Here is a 26100-nt window from a genome sequence, read left to right on the forward strand (position 1 = left end):
CACACACACACACACACACACACATGTATATGGCTCTAGTCTAGTTGCTGAAAATAATATTGCCGGTCATAATTGCTTACATTTTTTTAGGTTTTGCATTTGAATGTATATTTAGACATTATCATACACTCAATTTTTATAAGTTTAGTTTTTTTAAAATGTTAAATGTATGAAGGTTAATTACATCCCAGTGTTATTTCATGATATTCACATTAGCATACAACGTAAGTGATTAAAGTGAATATTATAATGTATATTTAGACATTATCATACACTCAATTTTTATAAGTTTAGTTTTTTTAAAATGTTAAATTTATGAAGGTTAATTACATCCCAGTGTTATTTCATGATATTCACATACGCATACAACACAAGTGAATATTAATAAAGGCAAGCAAATAAGGAATTTAACCCAATAAAGAAGTTTAAAATAATGTTTATAAACGCAACCAATTGCATTCAGCGAAACTCTTTATTGTATACCTTGAATGGGCAGTCTTCATTGAAACTCATTCAACCTCCTACAGTGAGAGAAAGATTGCAGAAAGACTAAAAACTTAAAAATATGACAACTAGCATCTGGTTATGGTTGCTGTTAAGGTGTTTCTCACGTTAACTGCAATTATAGTATAACTGTCTATTATTTAACGATAAACATTAACTATAACGAGCTTCATAAAATACCACTACAGGCCAGATTTCTGAGAGGTCAACTAATGTGTTAAAATGTCAAAAATTGCTGTAATTTCTTCAATTTACCAGCTAGTGAAACACTGAAATGAATGGGCTTCAATGCTGGAACTATGGGTTGTTTGGAACTATTGGCTGCTCTATGACACGCTTTACTTACGCATTTCTCAGTTCCTATGGAAGCCTATGGGAGTGTCGCAACTCTGTTTCTCAACAGCTCTGGGTCTAAGTAGGAAGTTTCCAGGGTGTTGTTGTGTTGTTGCTGGGTGGCTGGGTAGCAATGCCTTAGCAACCACTTAGCAACACCTTAGCAACACCACAAAATCACCCTGTTAACTATGTACTTTAACCCAGAACCGCTGAAGAAACCTTTGCACCGGCAAGCATTACTGACATTTTGGTTGGCCTTTTGATTAGGACACTAACTAACCACCTAGCAATGCCCTAGCAATCAACTAGCAACACCTTAGCAACAACACAATAAGTCCCTGGCAACTACTCACATGAACCTAGCACTATGGAGGGAGCTTTTGCACAAGTAAGCATCACTGAGATTATAGTTGGCTTTTCTATTTGGGACAGTTAATAACCATCAAGCAACGCCTTAGTAACCACCTAGCAACACTTTAATGACAGCAAAATAATGCCCTGGCAACCACCCACTTTACCCTAGCATTTTGGAGTTGACCTTTGATGGCCAAGCAAGCACAACTTACATTATGGTGGGCTTTTTAAAATTTGGTACAGGAAATAACACCTAACAATGCCCTAGCAATACCTTAGCAACAGCACAACAACACCCTGGTAACTTCCTACATTAACCTAGCACAGTGGAACATGACATGTGCAAGCATCACTCACAAGTTTTGTGGATACCTTTGACTTGGACCAGTAATCAAAAAAACTAGCAATGCCTTAGCAACCACCTAGCAACACCACAGCATCACCCTGGAATCGCCCTACTTTAACTCAGCACCATTAAAGAAACCTTTGCATGGGCAAGAATTACTCACAACTTTAGGGGAATCTTTTGACTTGGACCAGTATATAACAACATATCAATGCTCTAGCAAACACCTAGCAACAGCATAACAACACCCTGACAACCACCCACATCACTCTAGCATTGTGAAGGTGACTTCTGATGGGCAAGCACAACTTACATTATGGTGGGCTTTTTTGACTAAGTCCAGGAAAAAACCACCGAGAAACCACACAAACACCTTAGCAGTTGCAGTGCAATGACTACTGCAACTTAAACACTGTAGCAGAGTGCCAGTGAGTTCTATTCATATTTTCTTCAGACAATGTTAAAATGTAGTTCTATTTTTTATTGTGTCAAACAAAGAGCGATTGACGTAGGATCTGGGCACCAGCAGAGACACAAAGAGATGTGACAGATTGAACAGGGGAACACAGGCGCACTGATCAAAAAGACAGCTTCTGAAACAATGCCAATACAAAGACCGAAAACAAACGACAGGAGAGAGAAAAGGATCCAATCTGTGTGCGACAGTTGAGGTTGCAGTCGCAATACACTTGTCACTCGAGGAGGTTAACAAGCAAATGAAGGAAGAGATGCTCCTGTCACCATGTCTGGAATTGTGTGTGAAGTTCAAATGGAATATTTAAATCTGGAAATGAGGCTGCATGGAATATGTGGCTTCCATTGGTATTCCAGATGCTGGTTGTATAAACGTTTCTTTCCAAAAGATGGTTTTGAAATTGACCGGCCATTCTTATGATGCTTACCTTGTTACACTTTCAATCCCACAACACTGACATTCTCAAAAAAGCTCTAAATATCTGTGAGTGAGGCCTTGGATTCTTGTTAACCTGGCTGACCTTTGTCAGACTAGGCCAAATGACCAATCTGGTCGAACTGCCATATTCATGAAGAGTTGTAACAGCTTCAAAACCTTTCATTGAGCAATAATGGAGGTCACTGTGCTCCTGTGAACCTTTAATACCATCACTTTTTTTACACTGGCATCCACATTTATATACTGACACAACTCTGTATCAGAGGCTTATGGAGAGATATTTGAATCTGGTGCAGGTTTTGCTCGGTCATGCACTGTGAACTCTGGGACTTTTTTATAGACTTTTGCCCGAAGGCAGCTGTGCTACTGCCCAGTTTCATGCATGAGAACACCTCCTGAGGAAACTGGTTTCATTCAGGCACCTCACCTCACCATCAGACCTGCACACACAGGAATGTGGTAAATCGCAGGCTAAAAAATGCTGCCTGCACGGAGGTAAGAAGGCAGCCAGCCATGTCTGAATCCAATTTTTGCATAACATCCCGTCTACTAAAATGCTTTCATCTAGTTGGCTTTTGAAGGCAGAATATATGTATTCCTTCTTTGATATCCCATATCTGTGCACAAGGCTTGGCAGCTGGCGGAAAGAATAAAAATGGCATCTTAAGGAGTAAAATTGTTTCAACATATGATGCAATTTCAACTTAGAAATAACATTTTAGAGATTAAATATTTTCTTGGTTATGTTTAAAACTTCCTTGAATTTGTTCTTTAGCCTCAGCAAAAAGAGGGCTGCAGCATGACTTTAAATGATTTCAATTGTCATTATTAACAATAATATGATTAATATATTAAAACAATCTAACTTCATTAAAAGCACATAAAGAAGATGTAAACTGAAATCAAATTTGTTTCCATAGATCCTTAGACATGATATTAAGGTGCCTTGGAAGCCTGAGGTAGTTCCATCAGGAACTCAATTTTAATATCATAGAAAAGGTCCTGCTTACTTATGCAAATAAGGAATTTTCATTTTTAATTTTTAATACAGGTCTACAAACAGTTATGAATCAAAACTAATAGAACAATATGTCCTAGACAGATGAGACAAAGGTAGAGCCGCTTGGCCACAATGACAGACATGTGGAGACCAAAAAGTGCTTTGACTGCTTTGATAAAAAAGACAGTAGCAGCAACTGTAAAGTGTGCTGGTGGAAGCTTTATTGTTTTGGGGTTATTTTCTGCCTCAGGCCCTGTCAGCTTGGCATCATAGGGTAAACCATGAATCCCCACATTGTACCAGAGGACTAATCCACATGAGACAGTCTGTCAAAAAGCTAAAGCTGAAATGTAGACATGTACAAAGCAGACCATGCAATAAAATGACTCAAAACCCTCAAGCAAAACCACAAAAATAGTCTCAAAAAAGACTAAATGCTGGGCTATCGATTAAAATCCAAGACCTCAACCTCATAGAAGTGGTGTGGGGGGACTTGAAACAGACTGTACATGCAAAAAAGCACAAAGTCAAGAGTTCTGCATGGAATATAAAGCAGTGATTTGTTAATGTAGGGCACAGATACACTTAAAACTCCTACAACAAGCCACTTCTGCCACAAGTACATTGAAGCAGGTATTTTTCCACAGAAGACTATTACATCTCACTTCTTTTTACTCTGTTTTGAATTCTTACTTTTTGTTCAGGGTGAAATAAGTGTGCATTTCTCTACTTTAACACCTAAGTTTTACATCTAAAGAAATCCATGGCTCTTTTGAAAAATATGATCAAAACGATACAAGCTCCTACGAGATGAAGACTCCAGTCATATAAGTGACCTAGAAACAGTTTTAAAGAGTGGTTCCATGTTAAGATCACATTAACAACTGAGTACTACTCACTATATCACAGTTCATCCCATCATTAGACTCTTTTAAAGGTGAATCATGAGTGACAAATACACCTATTTTGCTATTTGCTTTTCCATGGCGCTGCATCTGGTGTCTGTATAAAGACCAATGTTCTATCAGACAATGAAAAGAAAAAAAAAAAGAAAGAAATGAAAGAAAGAAATACTAAGTGCACCACTAAGAATAGATATCCAAATATGTACATATGTATTTTTTTCCAAACCGATGTCCCAAAATGATGGATCTTAACAGTAATAACGAATGGGTTTTAAAAAAACGAATTTAGCATGGATACGAGAGTGGCTTCTTCTGAACCACCATGTCTACTGAAATATTCAGTGAATTGTATTAAGTTTTCATGCACATGTAATTTCTCTTCAATCATTTTTTGAGAGTGCATGAGAGCTATGAATAAAATGATACTGAGCTAAAAACAATTCAAGCGTCATTTCTCTGGCTTTGGCAAAATGATTACAGCTCTGAAGCTTTTGAACCCAGGAAAAACAGTGTTTTACCTGACACCTGTGCCACTCTCCAAATGGAGCGAGAACACTGATCGCAGAGTCGTTCATCATTTTAGAACGGAGCAGAAGCAACCATGCATACAGGCTACACCTGCTGTCCACACTCACTCTCATTTACACTTTATTATATCTGTACCTTACCGTTCTCAGGGGGAAATAAATCATAAAATTACTTTTTATTTTGCTCACCTTGCAGCTGTTCAATGAGGGTCCATGCCATTCTGGAGCCCTGGGCGTCAAACACCACATGACCCTGAAAGAGAACGGAAACATTTTTATACTGCTGTGTCTATCGCTCTCTTAAATTTTAGTATAGTATTATCTATATGGTATTCATTGAATTAACTTTTATTTTTATATTTTCAGTTTTCATTTTAATTTTAGTTTTTAAATGGGACCGTTTAGAACAAATATATAAAAAATGCGTGCATATGTGTTTTTGTTGAGCATTAGATCTGATACATTAGGCTTTTATGGCTCATTTAGTACGATATAGTGATAGAAAAACACCTCAGTTTATTGGCCCAAACTGAGCAAAAATATGCAGTTGCTGAAATAAATATGGCTAAAAAGTTCTGTTAGCTTGTAATGTAAATCAGTGAGATCTTTATAACAGTATAACAGACTACTTACATAAAATGCATAGAAATATCAGTTCTCAATATCTCCCAATAATATGTCTTAGTAAGATGATATTTACAGTAAATGTTTTGTTTTATGATCAAAGTTCTATAGTTTTTATTGTGGGGGCAAACATATTATACATGTATAATAATACAATGATGACTGAGAGATAAACAAATAAACCTGATAAATCATATTTGATACTCAAATTGTAACAAAATGTAAGGATAATCAAGTAAACCTAAGTTGCATCAGTCTAGAAAGTGTTCATATTGAAATATTACTAACAATATTACTTTATAAAAATCAGTAAAGATGCACACAGATGTACAGTAAAAGATTGAGTACACCAAGTATTTCAGCAGAGTTTTAATCATGTCGGTAATTTAGAAATTTGGATATTTAATATGATACAGTAGGCTTCATTGAGTTAAGTTTAAGTAATTTTGTCACGCCATTTTTATTGGTTCTTATTTTTGTAATATTTCTATTTTATTATTTTTATAATATTTCTATTTATCTTTTCTTTTCCGGTTTAGATTTAGTAATTTTACCACACACACGTCTCTTATTTCAGTTAACTAAAATGTTTTTTGTTGTAGATTTAATTTACAATAACAACATTAGTTAGCATATTAGTTTTACTGTGGTATCACAATTGTGTATCATTGAGTATCATTAAATGTATAGGTACTGACTACTGAACCTTTATGTAGCCAAAGCCATCACTCACCGAAACCCCCTCGAAGGAGCTGGTGTTGAGGGCTCGGTAGATCTCCGCAGTAATGTCCTTGTTATTGTAATTAAAATCTTCCAATCTCCGTCCCTTCGCCTTCAAAGGCCCCACTGTCTTATTGAGAGCCAGAGCCAGGGCCCAAACTGCATCATACGCCAGAGGAGCTTCCTGAAACCCTCCGGTTTCCTCAGGATTCTTCCCACCCAGTTTGGACATCAGCTGTGCTAGGAACTCCTGTGAGGTCTGGATCAAAAGAGAGGTCGTACGGTATCATTTGGCATGCATATGAAAGCATACGCACCTGGAATAAACTTAGTGCACTAACAAGAGCTTATGCTTGATGGATTTTAAGCATGGCTTCACTGTCGCTACAAAAGCACAGAACTGAAAAAAGTGGCAGACTTCTGACAGCAAAAAAGCGAGAGAGGGGTCAAGGTAAGTTACAGTACAGTTCATTACCGTGGGAGTGCATCATATAGACGGTGGTACTTTTCTCCTGGGTGTGAAATCTTCATTCACACACACCAGGACCTGAAGCGCCAAAAATAAACTCCCGCTTTCACACACACTCTGAAGATGTTCCATGTCATTAAGGGGTACTGGGAAAAGAAATAGAGTTGGCGCGCTCTTATTGAGGCGACATATGAAAACCGATTTCCTTGACATTTTTCACACCTTATAGAAACAGCTGAGGCACCTTCCTCACTTCAAACAGGTGCGTTTTAGGAAATGAGCCAAGCTGCAGATGGGCATCTGGTGATTGCTTGATGCAAATGGACAGTGGAGAAAGTGTGCGCATGTGTGCGGATAGAAACTGCGTGTCAAGAAGCATTTTGGCTCTGTTAAAATGACACCATCAAAGTGAGGGACGGTAAAGTGAGGATGAGGGGAACAAATTATGGTGATGCTGAGCCAATTTAGCATGGCCATCTTATCACAAATTGGCCTGTCCAACATGACAGTTTTTTTTTTACGTCAGATGTGAAGCATAGGTGTCTGGATACATGCCCAGATTGCTCCGGATCCAGGAAAACAGCAGGGACATATGCGTCGAGCCCATTCCCAGCACAGAGCACCGGAGTTGGGTGGGCTCCAGACAGCACCCCCTGGAGCTCACACCTGTCCATCCAGCTCTCCCAGGGGGACAGCAGTTGGACCTGAGCGCTCTGACCCCTACGTGACTCTTCGGGTTTTCAGATCTGAGAATAGCGCATACACATCTAAAGATATGACGGTAGGTTAAGGGCTATTCTCAGTGGGGAAATGGAGTTAGTTAACTAAGCAGAATGAAGCTTGTGTACGCCGCGCTAATCTGAGGAAGATGTTATTGTAAAGCGCGCAGCATACGGGAACATACGGGACACTGGTGGATAGTCATTATGGGTTTTTCAATGGCCGATGAGGGCATGTGGAGAGCAGGGTGGCTGATGGCCAACAGACACAGAATATACAGTAATTCACTGATGCCAAATAAGAGAAAATACAGAAATACAGAAAAAGCTGAAACACTTATTCTACATAATATTAACTAATAACGATTTTTTAAGAGGTATTTCTTGTGACTGTAAGCATGTTGCTGTGCAGCTGCTAGGGGGTTCTTAATGTATTCTATGCAGTTGTTAAGGTGTTTTTAGTGGTGGTTAGAGTGTTATGTCATTTTCAGAATTTAAAAGCTAGTCTGTTGCTATATGATTTCTTTAGTATTTTCGGAATGTATAGACAATTTACAGACTTTGTATAAGGTTTGTTTGGAGCTTCAAAATCCAGTTGCTAGGTGGTTGATTACTATCTCAAGTCAAAAAAGCCCACCCAACTGTTAATATATATATATATATATATATATATATACTTATATTATATTATATTCTGATCTATAGATAGATATGGCTTGTGTTCCTTTGGAAGTCTGGTTCTGCCACGGGATTTAAAAAAAAGGTATTTGCAACTTTTTATTTCACAATTCTGACTTTTTCCTCACAATTCTGAGTTTATATCTCAATTAAAAAAAAAAGTAAAATTATATTCCACAAATCTGACATTTTCTTACAACTGCAAATTTATATATCACAATTCTGACTTTATAACTTTATAAATTTGAAATTATAAAATATAAACTCACAATTCTGACTTCAATTGAGATACCATTCTAGTCCACAGCACAAATGCAGCACAGTCTGGGCCTGGCCACGGAACACAAACTGAGAAATTGTTATAATTAGGAATCAGGAAAAAAAAGATTATTCAGGCCCACTCACCAGGTTAGAGGCCCCTCGCACTGTCTCCGGATTGAGCATGACTATCTCAGTGGTCACATGACCCTCCACAGCTTCTGTCATCTGCTCCACAGTGCAGTTGATGGATGGGTCTTTGATTTTGAACCAGTTGTCAGCATACCAGCCAATCAGAAACCACACATACTTTTTCCCATACAGCTTCTCCTTATAGACCTGCAGTTGGGTTGTGTGAAACAGGTCGGCTTAGGGAATGAAAAATGAACAGAAACACCATGTTTCCCCTTTGACACTGACAAAGATTAATAATGCTCAGCTGGATGGCTGATTACTGACCTCACAAAACACTTTCCTGGCTTCCGTTTCGTAAAACAGTCCCACAATGATGCGAGCATCTTGCCGCTGTAGGAGCAGAGCGAGAATTGATGATTAGAATAAAGAAATGAATGTAACAATTTGCAATAGTCAGTGAATTAGCATCAGAGGGAGGTTCCTTTGAGTATTTGAGAGTGCTACTATGCATAACGCTGCAGTAATTTTGGTTTGGACAAGCAGTCCAATCAGTGGTACTTTCCCCTCTCAGCGGTGTGCTATATTCCAGGTTACCATGGTTCCTCTGGTGGTGCTCCATTAATCTTGTGCACCAAAACTAGGGCGGCACACATGGCAGGCCTTTGCTAAACAGGCAGCCAGGGGCCCAGCCGTCACTAGAGATAGCAGGATGGGGAGGCGGTAGGGCTGGGGGGAAACAGATCATCTGACCCATGTTCCAATTAAAATGATTCTCCTCAAGAACGAGATCAGATCTCCACACTGTTGTATTTTACTCCCGGACTTCAATGATGTCCTTTGGCATGACAGACCCAGAGATAGCAATAAAGGTGTGTGTGTGTCTGTTTTTGGGGGAATCTTAAAAGCAACAAAAACCTAAATAAATAAATTTTGCTTAAAGAAAACACAGTTTCCTAAACACATTTCCCCCAAATATTCATACAGTTAATTTAGCTATAAGCTAAGACTGTAAAATACATAAATACATTTAGTGAATCGTCCCTGTACAAATAAACAAACAAAAAAATAACATAAAAATATTTTGTTATACTAGTATTTGTTGTTGTTTAAATAACAAATCAAATCACTATATGACATACTATGTTGTTCTTTAATATTAAAGAATATATATTTTTTGTTTAAGTTTTGTTTGTTTATCTGTTTATTACTTATTTATAAAAAAACTTAATATTTTTGAGGAGGCAGGTTGTAAATTTATAGGTGTTAATATTTATTGGGGAATAAATGTTGTCTTATGTATTAAAAAAATCATTGTATTATGGCATTACTATAATAGGTCAAGGTCAAGGTCAAGGTCAGTTTATTTATATAGCACATTTAAAAACAGCTAGTGTATGCCAAAGTGCTGTACATATACAAATAAAGTAAATATAGAGATTAAGAGAATAAAAAGAAATTACTCAAAAACACATAATCAATACAAAAACACATTTCATCCAAAAGCCAAGGAATACAGATAAGTCTTCAAGCGGGATTTAAAAACAGGAAGGGAAGGCACAGATCTAATGTCCAGAGGTATGCTGTTCCATAGTCGAGGACCGGCTACAGAAAAAGCCCGATCCCCCTTAAATTTCAAGCGAGAGCGAGGTATATGCAAGAAAAGTTTATCAGAGGATCTGAGAGAGCGAGAGGATTGCTGATAGCTGAGAAGTTCGGACAAGTATGATGGGGCTAGATCATTTAATGCTTTATACACAAATAATAAAATCTTAAAATGGATCCTATGCTGCACCGGTAACCAATGAAGAGATGCTAGGACAGGAGAAATGCTTTCTCTCCTCTTAGTACCAGTCAGCAACCTCGCGGCTGCGTTCTGGACTAACTGCAAGCGATCTCTCTAAAGAGCTGGGTGGGGATAACATCAACAGGAGAAGTGGTAGGCTTAATCTTGTGAACTATATCGCCAAGCTCAGAAAGGGATATTGGTTTAAACCGTTCAAAAAAAGCATGACAAGTGAGTGGTTCAGAGGAGTCATGACTGCACATTGTAACAGTAGACCGTATGGCGTCCACCTTTCCCATAAAAGAATGTAGGAATGCTGCGCAGGTCTCTGGAGTACTGTCCAGACCAGAAGTGTTAGCAGGAGAAAAAATTTGTATTTAACGTATTAAACAGAATTTTTGGATTGTGTGAATTTTTAGATATTAATTCAGAAAGATATTCAGTTTTTGCATTTTTGCTGATGATTTTGAATGCTGGTAAGCAGAAAGAGCGTTTTTCAAGAGTTCATTGCAGTTTGTCTTTCTTCTATTTGTGCTCAGCTTTCCTACATTCCTGTCTGAGAACTCGTATATTACTATTTATCCAAGGTTCTGACCTTCGTTTGGGTTTTGAAACTTTAAAAGGAGCAACAGAATCTAAAACACAAGAGCAGGCATTATTAAAAAGCGTTATCATCTCTTCTATTCCAAGATCTGAGTCAGGAAGTTTTAACACACTTTCAGACAGAGAAGAGAAGGCCTCAGAGAAAAGACTGGCTGTATCAGAGGTAACAACACGAGAAACAGACTGTGAGGAAAATGATACTGTAATACTATAGAATAATAATAACAAAAAGACAATTTAAACATCTGGAAGTGTGTCATGCAAATAATGCCACAATCTTAAAAACAGGCTTAAAATATGACCTAATTATGCGTTAATATAATTTTTTTGGTTTTATTCATCTGATTTTGTGGTGAAATGTGACCTTGGACGTGTTTTCGTGAGATTTCATCTATTATGGAAAAAGTTTTATTCAATGATAAGCAGCTCTACTAAAGACAGTAGGGGCAGTTCAATGTTGATTCAGTTCAGTTCAATAACAGTATCAATGCTGCAATATTCATCAATTCTGAACAAATTCGATTCAGCTATAAAGCGGAAGACAATAGTGCTATTATTTAGCTTAGTTCAGTTTTGTTTTGTTCTCATCCAATTGTGTCAGTGCAGTCAAACTGATGATATTACTAAATATTAAGTGTATGTTTGGCATCTGTCTGAGAATTGTGCGATTCTCTAATGCGGCACTGACAGCAACACCTGTACTCCGCCATGGCAGTGAGGTCATAAACGAAATGAGTAAAAGTGAAAGCACCTTGAGGTTCTTGACGGCCACAGCAGGATCCGTGAGGAAACTTTGCCTCACGCTGATCTCAATGCCTGCCTCCTTCACCCTCTGCTCTAGATCATCCAGAGTCTGAGAAAGAGAGAGAAAGAACGAGATTAAAGGAGAACAGAGAAAGAGAGCGAGGGAAAGTAAAGAGCATAGAGATGAGAAAAACATCTGCAGATAGACGGGAGGTGAAAAAGCAAGAGACGGGAAAGTATATTATTGCGGCAGAAAGGCAGAGATAAGACAAGCATGGAGAAAGAAAATGAGGGAAGAAAGAAAATTAGAAAGAGACTGGAAGATTTAATTTCTTTTGTTGGGACTTGTTTACTGTTTACCATCCTGCGTGTACCAATAAAACAAGCGTGTAAATTTTAATACAGTCTGTATAACCTCAGGCTGCAGGAGGAAACAAAGAAACTGAGCCGAGCTACAGCCCACAATCCCACATCCCAGATGTTGTCTTCTACAGCACACAGATTCATTTTACCTACATAGATAGCATACAAAACAACATGCTATACCCTGAAGTAAAGCAAGTGCTTCTCAAACCCTAAGTTACGTAAAATATAGCCTGTCTGAGTTGCATGACTATATATCTAGATATCTAGATATCAGGCATTCACTGCATAGTGTTTTACAAGGATGGTGTCTGTCCACACTAGAAGAAAAATTACTGTGTGTAATGCAATAAAATCTAGCCAAGATGTTAACCTAAATCAAAATAGATTATTTCTTGTAAAAAGAAAATGCTATAATCTGATCACATTAGCCAGAAGTAGGGCGGTTTCAGTGTGTGGTGGGTTTCAATTTGATTCAAAAAGTGTTTTTTGCTCATTCAGAATGATTTAATTTGATTTGATACACACTTTCATTGATCTGAATCAATTACAAAAATATTTGGTTAATTTAACAACCACTCAATTTGTTTATATGCATGTATAGGATTCTTTAAAGACCCCCTGTGGTCTTTAAAGAAATCAGTTTCTGGTTCAAACACATATGACTGAATTAATCTAATATTGCCACTTGCCATTGTGTAGCGTTTATTACTTTAGGTAACCGAGTGCAAGTGGAGTAGGTCCAAGCTGATGCGACTAGATGGAGACGGGGACTAATTTGCATATTCATATTAATTCGCCTATACTAAATGAGATAAGGGTGTAGAGTTATATTCAAGTCATTTTAAGGCATGAAGAAACTATTTTCACTGAAAACATTTTTTTTTATGTATGTTATTTATGTTTAAATGTTATTTTGATTATCTAAGAAGAGTTTTAAGAGATAAAATTTGTAAGTCATTGCATCATTACCTCATCTGTAAGCTGTTTTGGATAAAGCGACTGCTAAATTATAAAAAATTTTAAAAAATGAGTGACTAATTCCCCTAATCTTAGTCAGGAAAAAGAAGGCAAACTACACCAGCTCAAGGCTACATACAGTATGATTATAAAGAGAGAAGCAATATCAACTGACTTTAAACTTAAATGTTTTCTGCACAAGAATTCACCAATTGAACAATGATACAAGTAAAACGTTTTATCTTAGAGAAAATAATGCAAAAGTTTCCATGCAATGAAAGCATTTTATTTCAGTTGAGGTCATGTAAATAAGGTGGCAGCTGTGAAAATATGATCAGAAGCCTTGAAAAGCTGTTTGGAAAAAATTTCAGGGAGTTACGGATGAAACAGAGAGTGTATGCACCCATGGCGCTCAAGAACATTGCTCCACTGTCAATATTAAAGGTCACCTATTATGCAAAATGTAGTTTTACATGGTGTTTGAACATAAATATGTGTTGGCAGTGTGTACACAACCACCCTATAATGACAAAAATACTCCCACTAATTTTTTTTAATCCCCATAAATCCTAAGCAGTGTCTCAGAACAAACCGTTTGCAGAAACTCTACAAAGTGACATCACATTTTACTGGACCCGCCCACAACTGTTGACGGACACAGCCCTGTTAGCATAGATCCCGCCCTGAGTGAGCTGCACACCATCCACCATGTTTATCTTCACGCTAGAGCATTTAAAAGCAGCATTCAAGTAAGTAATGTCTTCTTATTAAAGCTACAAAAGTTATTCAGTCAAGAGCAGTGAGTGATTTTCTGTTTTTATTTTATTGTTTGGGTCATATAACAGTGTAGACAGCAGTAGGTACTATATATTACGCTGCTGTTACTTAATATACAGATCTACTATAAACATGTGATTTCTTTCCCAGCTGTTTATGTTCACAGACATAACTGACTGTGTTTATGTAACTTATGTGTGTGTTTGACATAAACTTGTGTGTATTTGTCAGTTTAAGCGCAATAAGACATGAAAGAGAACTTAGTTTAGTACTCACATTCTGTGTGACAGCCACTCTCTGTGTGCGCTCAGAAACCCCTTTATCAGAAGTTTGCACTGATATGGCTTTAAAATGCATGCAAATACACTTTCGGCACGATACACATGATAATCTAAACCAAACAGATGTTATCCGAGGCACAAGTTGTAAAGGCTCAGCCCTATTCTGGAAAAGGGGAGCTGAAACTTCACAGACACATTCTGGGGACAACTGAGACTTGTAAAAAAAAAGGGCATAATAGGTGCCCTTTAAATGCAACAATTACATTTATTTAATATGTGCTTATTTTATATATTGTACAGTACTACTTTAATACATTATGATTCCTACAACTGTTTTAGCATTTTCGATTGATTATTGGCCAACTAAAACAATTCACGATTTAAAAGTCACATTTTAGGTCAAGATCGATGTAAATGGATTTTGCATTAAGAAACGGTAAATCGTTTCCAAAGAAGAAAATGTTAAAACATTAAAATGCAATAATCCAGCTCTGAAACAATTTTCTATTTTTTGCTGACATCATAAAGACTGCCTATTTTTTCAACCACAATACTAAGTGCAAACTCTGTTATGAAATGCCGACCTGGCATGATCCAGTGAATTTGCATTGGAAGAAATCAAGTCATGCCCTACATTTTTGTCCTCACTGAATCTGCTGATTCACTTGGAAATACACTTACATTTAAAATTAGTCACATTATAGAAGTTAACTGGGTTTTGAATGTCATTTCATGCTTTAATAACACTTGCATAACTGTATGCATACATATGTGGAGCAGGACTTTGGACCAATGGGGTTTAAGTGTGGGCGGGGCTACCCAACACAAGGGACAATAAACATGTGACCAACACAATACGCAGCTGGTTAGGACATGGTGTTACACCTCCTCCTGAACACTGATCAAAAGACAATGAATCTCTACTGGTTGTGCAACAGTCCGCAAGCTTGATTACTGCTTTTAAAGAGCAGGTCATATGGGTTTTTGAAAAATATCTCTTTTGCAGTTTATAACATAGCTATCCTTAAATGAAAACAATCTGCAAAGTTGTTAATCAAAAAAGTGCATGATAAATAAAGATATTGTCTCTCAAAATAGAGAATCGATTCTGAATCGCCTTAACGAGTCATCATATTTTCGAATCTTTTGCCTGTTACCGGTATACGTCACTGGGTAACACATTTGCATAATCCCGCCTGCCCGCGAGTCTGACCTGCCCACACTAGTTAGTGTGTTTACATCATGAACGTTTTTCTGCATCTGCTTTAGATGGGTGGCTTGCTTGCCGCAACTGCTTGCTTTCAGATTTGTATGACAACGATTATGTGTTCACACGAAATACATACTTGAAACCTTTTCACTTGTTATTTCGGTTTATGTCATTCCTTGGATAATTTGTGAGTACACTGTGTAAATTAAATTCCCCCTATAGTTGGGCAATAAAAAGACAAACAACGTGATTTTGTTTTTATTTACTATGGGGAAATGACATGGACACAAGTCATATTTTTTTTAATATTAAATCGTTTTACTAAATGGCAAGTTTCACATCCATAAAGGCAAGTGGTCTGAAAAGAAACTCATTATCCAGTTCAAGAATATGGCTTAATATTGAAACAATACATAAAGGACAGCCGCGTAGTTCTACTGAACTTTGGACTTCTACAATTACTTAAATTCCTCCATTAAATTTTGCTTTAACTACATGTATACCGTGTTTTTACTTTTTGAATTATTATTGATTAATATGATCGATCGTATTTTATTTTCATTATAGGCTATATGCAATGTGATCTTTAAATTGAGATGCCAGACGCCTCTACCTGAATGAGGACGAGAATAGACAGCAGCAGTCATCCTCTAATCGTATTTGTGGCAGTTGTACAAGCGTCTGGGTGAACTCCATGCTGGTAGAGATAGCGCTTACTATGCTGGCGGAAGTAAGAATACCGAAGCACACAACCTGTAAGTACAATTTATACATTATGTGTACATTTTCAATTTAGTGCTCAAAATATCAAGTTTTTGTCTGTACTTTTAAACATCTCACTCACAGAGGTGAAGACTTCGGTGGTCTGCTGGATGGTGGCGATCTTGGTCCACTTCCACTTCTGGAAGAGCTGCACGCGGGTGGGGTTGTGCAGTGTGGCTGAGGGGTGCGTGCGGAAGAAGGTGGGGAAACGCTGACGGTTGGAGAGTGCTGGTGAACTGGATCCATAGGATAACTGCAAGCAAATATCAATGGTTCATGAGAAATAAACACTAGAAATACATTCACACATTTTTACTGTACAGACACTGAGACCTTCGAAGGAAAATTAGAAACAAGCTAGTGAAGAAAAATGTGCGATAAAATCACCTGCAGGAAAACCAGTACCCAAGGGACTAAATTATCTCCTGTTAGGTTGATCACAGTTCACTCGGAACAGCTTTATTTAACATCGGGGGATGTAGTGTGTGAGACAAGCGTGCAAAGCTGTGATAAAAAGTTAAAATCCGAAACACAGGTGTAAAATGAAAGAAAAAAAGAGGTTTCAAATTTCAACATTTCCTGTTTTATGTTAATCAAGCAGTCAAATCAGATGACAGCAGAGGGTTTATAAATATTTTGCCAATAACTCAATGTCATTCACAGATGCGGTGAGATGCGGTTGAGTGACAGGTCTGCTGAGGGGGTGGGTTTCAAGGCCAGCAGGGGGATATATAGGTCAAAACTCATATGTGAAGAGAAAAAGCTCTCAACAGATATAAAAATAGAGCAGAGCATGAAAAATAAAGAGACTGATTTTCAAAGAAAAAAAGAAAGAAAAGAAAAATGGAAGACGAGGCAGTGGGAGTGCACTTCAAAGACGAGCCAAAAGCAAAATAAAATGACATAAATATCTGATCCAAAATGTCTAGAAGCCATTTCACTGATTTCGGGTATTTGAACGAATGTTCTGAAATGGGAATGCATTTAGATAGCTCATCTTCACTGTGGTATAACCTTTTCAGTGATTAGACCTGTTGGAGAGTTCAGTTTGTGATGTACAGAATCATACAGAAGCCATACAAACTAAATGCTGGTGAATACGGGTATGTTCACCTCTTTAATGTTTTTTTTTAAATCCGTGTCAAATTATCATGTCAATTTAGTGTGATTAATTCTAAACACATAATGTGTTTTTTTTTTTAAGTATTGTAATTAATTCTGCCCTCTGTTGAGTACATATAATTCATATAAATCCTGTCAGATCGGCCTCTTTACCTCAGAAGGACTGACAAACTCAACTTAATGAATCGCTGTGGATCGTAAGTCAGTGATTGGCTTAAGTTCAATAAAATGAGATTAAAAAAAAAACAATGTTTTAATTTTTCACAATAATGCATTCTTTCAAAAAAAAAAATCGTACTGACCCTAAACGTTTGAATGGTAGTGTACTGTATATGTTTTTAGGTATAATTTTATACATTTATGCATGCATTCACATAATCTCCAAGAGTTCAAATAATGAAGCAACACGTATTCTAAATTAAAACATGGGTATTTCCCAAAACAAACGACAAGTGAGACACACTATAATTAATTTCACTTTCAACTCTTGTGTATTTTCTCTACATCCTTGCAACAAACAATCCTTGTTGAAATCTGTGCATTCACATCCGTTTATACTCATCTTTTGGGATTAAACCTATAACTTTTTGGATCCGTGATATTTAACCGCTAGGCTGAATCACCTCATTTCTACAGTACCTAAATGTACTGTATAAACTATATCAAGTCAAATTCCTTTCACTCCCCCGTCTGAATTTTTTTGTGGATGCCTGAACAATCCAATGTTTGTTGCAGAAAAATAGCATTTTGTCATCACTTTCATAAACCTTGAGTTTTTCCTCAACATCCTTGCATTGACATCTCATCTGTGAACATTCAAAGTGAATGAGATCTGATGAAGAGGAGAACTCACCACTATGAGGTTCCACATGCGCGCAGCTTCGGCCACCAGTGTGGACACAGAGCTGCAACCTGGCATCAGGACGATCTTTATGGGCTCCGTGTACAGCAGGTCATACAGCAGCTTTGTGGCCTCACCGGGATCACACTGAAAGCAGAGAGAAAAACACTTTTAAATACATAATGTATATTCAGATTTGAAGCACAGCTGTCACTATTCATGAGGCATCCTGTCACTCCATGCTCAAAACTGCACACCTCGACGAAAAAAAAAATAATTTCACTGTATTCGCTGCTACAGTATATGGAAAGAGACTTCATTTCATACTGAATCACTTAAGTAGAGATAAATCTGCATGGAAAAGCAGAACAAAAAGGAGCAGACAAAGATAAAGCAATAAATACATACTGTACAGAAAACAGCCTCCAAGGACACATGCACTTGCTCACACATAGACCAAAAAAACAAGTAACATGTAATGCCAGTAATGTCCACCTCAACAAAAACCATGATAAAAAAAATTATTCATTGACAACCTTTTTTCCATGAATAAGAAGAGATGACACCGACATCATTAAACACTAACTGTAACTATCTCAACATGCAATATCACTGAAGAACAAAGTCGAAGTCAAATATAGATTAAAAATGTAAAACTCTCTATATACAAAATCTCTTTATATTTTCTTCAACATAAAAAAGAACAAATTTAGACCTCTGCGAGTTTTCATGCTTGAGGTTGTCAGATGTCAAGAACTGAAATCCCCCCATCAGAGCTTTTCTCCAAAAAGGACACATTTTCTGCCCAGCGTTTACTTTCAATCTAGCAACCATGCGCATGGTCTCTCTACACTGTTGAAAAAGTGATGAACTGTGATGAACTGAAATCCTTGACAAAATGTTGGAGTTTAGTGATATCCATCGTGATATTCTGCTCAACCTTGGTGCCACAATATAAAGTCTTTTGTTGTTGTTGTTGTTTTAATAGGAAAACAAGAATATCATTTGCAATTATTGAAATTAATATTAGGATTTTCAGTGTTTTGGTTTTTGAGAGAAGCTTTTGAGTTTTACTAGTTTTCATAATGTAGAGATTGTGTTCATTTATATGATAATTTAATAAATCAGGAAACTAGATGAGGTAAAATAAACCATGTGTATGAGTCAACATTCTCTTTATTTGTGCTTATAGGTGAAAGTGCAGTATTTATGATGAAATTTCTCAAATGACAACAATCATGATCAGTAATCACAATTATAATTTTGAGCAAAATAATTGTGATTATCAGTTTAACCATTATGCAGCATGACTAAAATTAAACATTTTCATTGACTAAAACTAGAACTAAAATTCCCAGACTTTTAGTCAACTAAAACTTGTCTAAACAAAAACAGAATAGGCTGACAAAATATGTGACCCTGGTCATATACACCATCTCAAAGCTGAATAAATAAGTTTTCCATTGATGTATGGTTTGTTAGGATAGAACAATATTTGGCCGAGATACAACTATTTGAAAATCTGGAATCTGAGGGTGCAAAAAAATCTAAATATTGAGAAAATCGCCTTTAAAGTTGTCCAAATGAAGTCCTTAGCAATGCATATTACTAATCAAAAGTGAAGTTTTGATACATTTACGGGAGGAAATTTACAAAATATCTTTATGGAACATGATCTTTACTTAATATCCTAATGATTTTTGGCATAAAAGAAAAATCAATAATTTGTATTGCTACAAATTGCTACTAATATACCCCAGCGACTTAAGACTGGTTTTGTGCTCCAGGGTCACATATGATAAAAACTAAAAAGGGCATTTGAGACAGGCCCAAACTAAATTAAAAAACAACTGACAAAATGAACACTATGGCCCCTTTTCACAGATGATGTGTTTTTCTTCTTTCTCTTACTATTGGAGTAAACGGGAATGTAAAAATATATTTGTTGTAGCTTCCGTTCACTACTCTACAGGTCCAGTCCATACTAATAAGCATGCCCCCCTCGTACCATCCCCGTCACCCTGCGGACAGCACCATCCTCCGCTCCAATCAAGAACGGCCCAGAACTACACTGGGCGCAGGTTTAATGAGACTGTTCTTTCTGTGGCTCAGGAGGGAACATCTGGGTCTGAATACCTAAAACCCAACTCAGATTAAATGTTCCAGTTCGCCTTCTACCTCCTGATGACACAGCGCTTTCCTGCTCTCTAAATGTAGCTGTCCGTGGTGCTGAATCCTAATCAGACGCGGCTCTCTGCATGAGAGTGTTTCTGTGTGCATGTATTCATTCGGATCCGCAGGGGTCCCGATTACATCCACCTACCGCTGGGGATCAGAAACGATGCTCTCAATATGTCCGAGTGCAGACGGAAGAACGGGATTTCATACGTCTATAGTCTCACACCAGCCGCCTAATTTCTCCCATTTATCCATCTGCCTCTGTTTATGCAATAATCATAAATGGCCGTGCTTTTTTCTCTCTTTTGTCAGAGCAATTTGTGGCCTTATGTGTTTGTTTGAACAGCAGTGGTCTTGGTAACTGTTGTCATGCCAACCTCCACCCCCAGTCTTTCCTCCTTCTCCTGTATCTTTGAAGCAGGGTTCCAATGCAGACCCGTTCCGACCAATCATGGAGAAGCTTTTAGCAACACTGAACAGTCACAGGGAATTAACTGTTTGCACTCTGCATGTATCTGTATGTCTTTTCTGTCTAAAACTCTGGCTTGCACTCTGCATATGTGTGCGAGAGGCAGTATGCATTGGCATCTCTTGTGCGGGGGAGGAGGGACGCAGGTGGGAAAGATGGAGAGAAGTAGAGGGAGAGTGAAGCAAATGGAAAGATACGAACAGGGAAAGCGGAAGGTATATTGGGCTGCTATGAATAGATTTTTGCCAGCAAACCTCAGGTGACAGCATAACTAATATGATGCTGTCAAAACATTCCTCTGTGCAGCTTTAATGAAGTCGCACTGAATCAAGTACAAATTCCCATTTAAAGAACATTATGTTCATTAGGATCCACCAAACCCTTAATAGCATACTACAGCTGACCTAATCTGCTGTAGTAAAATGTAAATTTGCTCAGAAATCTCCTGTGAACACAAATCTTCAGCAAGACACTGATAATGACACTCCACACTGTTTGAATAAATAACATCAACAGCAAGTAAACACTCTTATGGAATGACTAGTTCGGTCGGTGCACACTCAATTGCATGCTATCAAACAGTTCACATAATGGAAAGTAATTAAATAGGCTCACATGCAGTGCTCACTTACCATACTGTCATAGTAGATTAATTCAAGCTCATAATCCGGAAGAATATCCGTTCTCTTGTTCACCAGATCCAGGGCCATTTGGGCAGCAGGGAGACAAGCTTGGCCACCCGGCCATCCGCCGCTCATTGGGAACAGGGCTCCGATGTAGAGTTTCTTCTTGCCTAGAACCGGGCAGGACCAGGAGAACAGTATAGTAAGGGTGGCCAAAACAAAGTAGGAAGTTGATACCAAGTGCCATCCTCTGCTGTGATGCTGCCAGGATAGTTTGGCCATAGTGGGCATGAATGTGTGCCAACACAGTTTATGTTCTTGATGTTGTTTTACATGAAAGGCAAAGCTGGAGGTTTTTGACAAGAATTTTACTTTCATTAAAAAATATATATATTTTGGACAGTGTAAATTTCAGTCTCCTTCAATGCTGAAATTATTCATTCAAAATCTCACGTGAATGCTGCGCTGTCAATTACCCCGAACTCCTATAGATATTTAATATACCTTTAGATGCACTAAAATACACTTTTACATTTTCAACTTGGATGCGTTTAAGACAAAAACATAAACACAACACCAATGACGATTCAAAGGCATGTGGTTTTGATTTTTTTCTAATTAACGTAATAAATCTGCGGAGAGGAAATTAAAACTAAAACTATTAGCTTCGCGTTAACAAGGTCCGCATATTGAACTATTGCGCACGCTAGCGAGTGTTTACATGAACGCTTATAAAATGTACTGTTTCAAAGGTTCACCAAAGTTTTAAATAGCCGACATTAATGCAATTGACGTTAAAAGTTAACGTGACGTTACAAACAGTCTAAAGGAGCGGTTTAAAATGTAAGAAGAGAGTACATTTACGCGAAATAACGTTAACGAGCGGAAGCGCTAAAACAATAACAATCTGTCGTAGTCTCAAGAGTTTTTCGTGCTGTAGTCTTATACTCACGCTTCTCCCGAACCCGGAACGAACAGAGCACAGAAATGAACGTTACATGTTTGTTTATGGAAAGCGCCGCGTTACAGACGATCCGCTGGAATCTGTGCGCGTCTTTACATGATGCGAGACGGTGAATTCGGAGTGAAACCTGATTAGCGCGATATATCTTTGTGGCTGATCGGTATAAAATCCAGTACGGAATCAAAAGAAACGATAAACGAAGTCACGGCAGTAAGTGAGTGTGTTGTGTTCGTTGGATGCATCAGGAGACTGAGAGCGAGAGAGAATGTGCTCGTTTATAGAGAGAGACAGCGAGCGCGCGCGCGAGAGAGAGAGAATGTGTATGTATGTGCGTGTGAGAGAGAGAAACCGTGAGAGAAAGAGAGCTAGAAAGGTGTGTGTGTGTGTGTGTGTGTGTGAGAGAGAGAGAGAGAGAGAGAGCGAGAGAGAGTCATAGCTGTGTGGGGCTCATTTTCCTTCTCCGTTTCACAGAGCACTGTGAATTTGCAATCCCTTAATACAACCACTCTGGTTTATTACCCACCCGTCTCCCCACCTCCCCGCCAACTACACCCAAACCATCGCATCCACATTTTTCTTTCTCTCACAGTCTGTTCCTCAGAACCTAATTACAAACGCATTTTAATTTAATCAAGGTGGGCCATGATAGTACCCTATATTTAATAACGTCTTCCTTCCCGCAATTGCATCCTTACATTTTCAGTCACAGTTTAGTCTGGTTTCACGTCACTCACTTTTTGTTGTTGTTTTCCAATCAATATAAGGACTGAATGTATCCTGAACCATTCTAGACAGAACCTGCTATACACTACATTATGAATCACACGCTTCGTTCCTCTCTAACACACACCTTCATCTCAACTGCACCATCTATTTCCAAACTCCCAGCCACCGCTCACACTAATCCTGCACCTTGCAGCAGATACATTGTGGTATAAACAGGATCCATAGAGGACTGACTACATGTGCTCGACTGTAGTCTTCAATAATGTATCTCCAAACTGATGGGCTGACACCGATCCTTCGCTTCCTCTAACTCTCTTCCTCACCTCCCCCCGAACCCAATGTTTTTCCTCCGAGCTGAGTGCCATTTTTCTACACGTTCAGTGGTTTCGGTAACACATTCGCCCTCTCACTAATCCTGAGAGTTGATGAGAATCGCTGTAGCGATCTATCTGTTTTCTCCTGCTCCGTTTATTCCCAGCACACTCTTGACTGATCTTGCAACTTCTCTTTCTGCAAAAGCAGTGCAAGCCTGGATACATCACATCGATACTCAAAGTTAGGGGTGACATGGGCCATGATCAAGCAGACTTTGAAATTAATAATGAAACTCCAGACAGAAAAACGAGATATCGCTTTCGCTAGATGTCTTGGGAAATTCAGATTGTTACACCAATATATTTTCACTCACATTCTAGCACAAAGCTGATTAGCGATTCTAGAATCTACATGTTTTAAAACAACGAGTCATTTTTGTTGTTGTTGTTAGGGAAGCACTTTAGGCTCAATGGAGATGCAATAGCTGCAGAGGTTTCAGGCCACCTTTCTGTTTCTCTCGCACATAAACTGTTTCGATTTTCACATTCTCTCCAACATTAAAACCCACAGGCACTGGTTATATATCAGAGAACTGGTATTAGCTTAGCAGCTGCTGCAAGTGCCCTGGGGTTGTGCCACAGATGAAATGCACCCCTGCATGTGTGGCGCATGCAGAGTGGCGATTAGCCTCCAGGGTGGCGCTAGCGCTCTAGAATCGTTTACCAAAAAGCCTATACATTCTAAAAGAAACCTCAGAACTTCGTGAAATTAGGTAAGAATATGCAACATATGATTCTAAACAAGCACACCAACTTTTATGGAGATTGGCCAATAGGTGGCACTATAACAGTTATGAAGGTATAAATTATATATTTCTGTGGTAAATTATTTGACATTGCTAAAATGGTGTTCTCTGAACATATCTGAAACTTGGTCGAATTTTAGTACTTTTACTGAGATCTAAGGCAAAAGGACTCGGCCTGAATGGTCAAATGTGGCAGTGATCAATAAAAAAATGCACAAAAGTCACCATAACTACTTGTCACTTACTCAAGTGTCTTATGACATTGGAATCCTTGGATCACACAAAAACACATACCTCCAATTTAATTTCTATCATTAAAATAATTCCAGCATATTGAATTTTTTGCAAAAACTACTTTTGTGAAATAGTCCTAGGTTTCTCGCCTGATCGCAAACAAACCAGTGCACCAGAAATCTCTACAGACGGAATATAAATAAACAAAAAACTTTCAATTCATCGCCGCAATGGTAGAACAAAACATTTGAATTAATCACTGCAATGGTACAACAAAACATTTGAATTAATCGCCGCAATGGTACAACAAAACATTTGAAGATTACTTAAGACTATAGAGTGAATGAGTTAGCGATAGTCTGGAAACACAGTCCATCCATATGTTGTTAACTCGCTTCTTCTTAAGCCAATTAACACTTTGATGATTCATTTATCATTTAAATTATTCACAGTTGTTCTTATGAAAGGGATTCTGATCTAATTGGCATGCTAATATTGATGCTGCTGCCTCTGGCTGAGCTTCAGCTGCAAGCCATCCAGACGGATCAGTGATATTATCTGGACATTTTTTTTTGTTAAAATAGTTAAAATACATAAATATGCAACTGATAAAATGTCTATTATACTACAATTGCTTGCAAAACTTTGTCATTACTTTGTCAGATTACACAGGTATATTTGAATGTGAACTGGTCCATACTAACCAGCAAAACCTTGACCTCTTGTTTGGTAATAGTACTGTATGATACAATGCGACTCACTTGACTTGACCTTGCTTTCCACTGCAATAACTGAGCTGGTGATGTCAGATGACAGTTAATAAACTAAATAATATTAGGGCTGTGTATTGATCAAATAAGTAATCAAACATGGCTGTCAAATATCTAATTGCAAAAATTGCAGCATTCCTTTAAAGGGGACATTGAATGCAAAATTCACTTTTACATGGTGTTTGCAAATAAATGTGTCTTAGCAGTATGTAGACACAACCACTCCACAATGATAAAAATACATTCACCCCTTTTTTTAATCCCCCCAAAACCTAAACAGTCTCAATTATCAAGCCGTTTTGATTTTCTGAGCAGTATGATGTCATAATGCTCAGGCCCCACCCACAGCCGCTGTTGGACTTTCCCATATTAGCAAATTTCTGCCCTCAGCCAGTTGTACACTGTCCACTATTTTCTCCATGCTCGAGCAGCTGTAGCGACAACAGTCTCGTAAGCAATGCAGGTGTTTTGAGGTTGGATGTAAAAGTGAACATAAGAGGATGAAGTGGATTAGTTTTTCATGGTAATGCGCCAAAAAAAATAGAAGAGAGGTTTGGGGTAAGCAGTATCATTTAAAGAGACATGCGCCGAAACGGGTCGCTGAGAACAGAGCTGTTTTTGACAAGGTAAAAAGGGTATTGTTTTAAACGACCACTGAGGAATTTTAACCAAAGTATGTTGCAGACATTTCATGCAGACCCTAAAGAATCATACCAACTTGTGGAAAATGGGCATCTGATTTCCCCTTTAATGTATTCAATTGAATCCAACGTTTCTATTTAAAACTGGTTTTATTTTAAAAGACTTCTAAGAGAAAACCTGAATTGAAGTGCACGATTCATATAGATTAATTTTACAGTATCTTTATGAACAGTAATCTATTGGGTTTCATTTGTGTTTGAAGACGAACAAATGTTTTAATGGTTTGGAACATCGTTATGATTCACTAAAAAGAACTGGTTCATTAGAGTCATCGGAATACACTGATCATGCTGCATGTTTTTGATTAATAACTGGCTGTTAACAGTCATTCATTCAGGAATTGTATTACACTGGTTTATGTTGTACCTAATGGTTTTTGA

General features: G+C 37.9%; 1 protein-coding gene across 1 annotated transcript in view; it reads right to left on the bottom strand.

The window, feature by feature from the left end:
* Positions 1–26100, bottom strand: part of gabbr1b (gamma-aminobutyric acid (GABA) B receptor, 1b) — a 108717-nt gene that overhangs the window by 25855 nt on the left and 56762 nt on the right. The window contains exons 7-14 of the mRNA XM_016516266.1: positions 21214–21374; positions 17947–18081; positions 16054–16224; positions 11626–11727; positions 8813–8878; positions 8501–8692; positions 6243–6488; positions 5075–5138 (exon numbers count right to left, since the gene is read on the bottom strand). Coding sequence (XP_016371752.1) covers positions 5075–5138; positions 6243–6488; positions 8501–8692; positions 8813–8878; positions 11626–11727; positions 16054–16224; positions 17947–18081; positions 21214–21374 — 1137 coding nt within the window. The remainder of the gene's footprint in view (positions 1–5074; positions 5139–6242; positions 6489–8500; positions 8693–8812; positions 8879–11625; positions 11728–16053; positions 16225–17946; positions 18082–21213; positions 21375–26100) is intronic.

The sequence above is a fragment of the Sinocyclocheilus rhinocerous genome, unplaced genomic scaffold (genome assembly GCF_001515625.1).
Source record: "Sinocyclocheilus rhinocerous isolate Xijiao unplaced genomic scaffold, SAMN03320098_v1.1 scaffold86, whole genome shotgun sequence".
In the NCBI taxonomy this organism is placed as follows: domain Eukaryota; kingdom Metazoa; phylum Chordata; class Actinopteri; order Cypriniformes; family Cyprinidae; genus Sinocyclocheilus; species Sinocyclocheilus rhinocerous.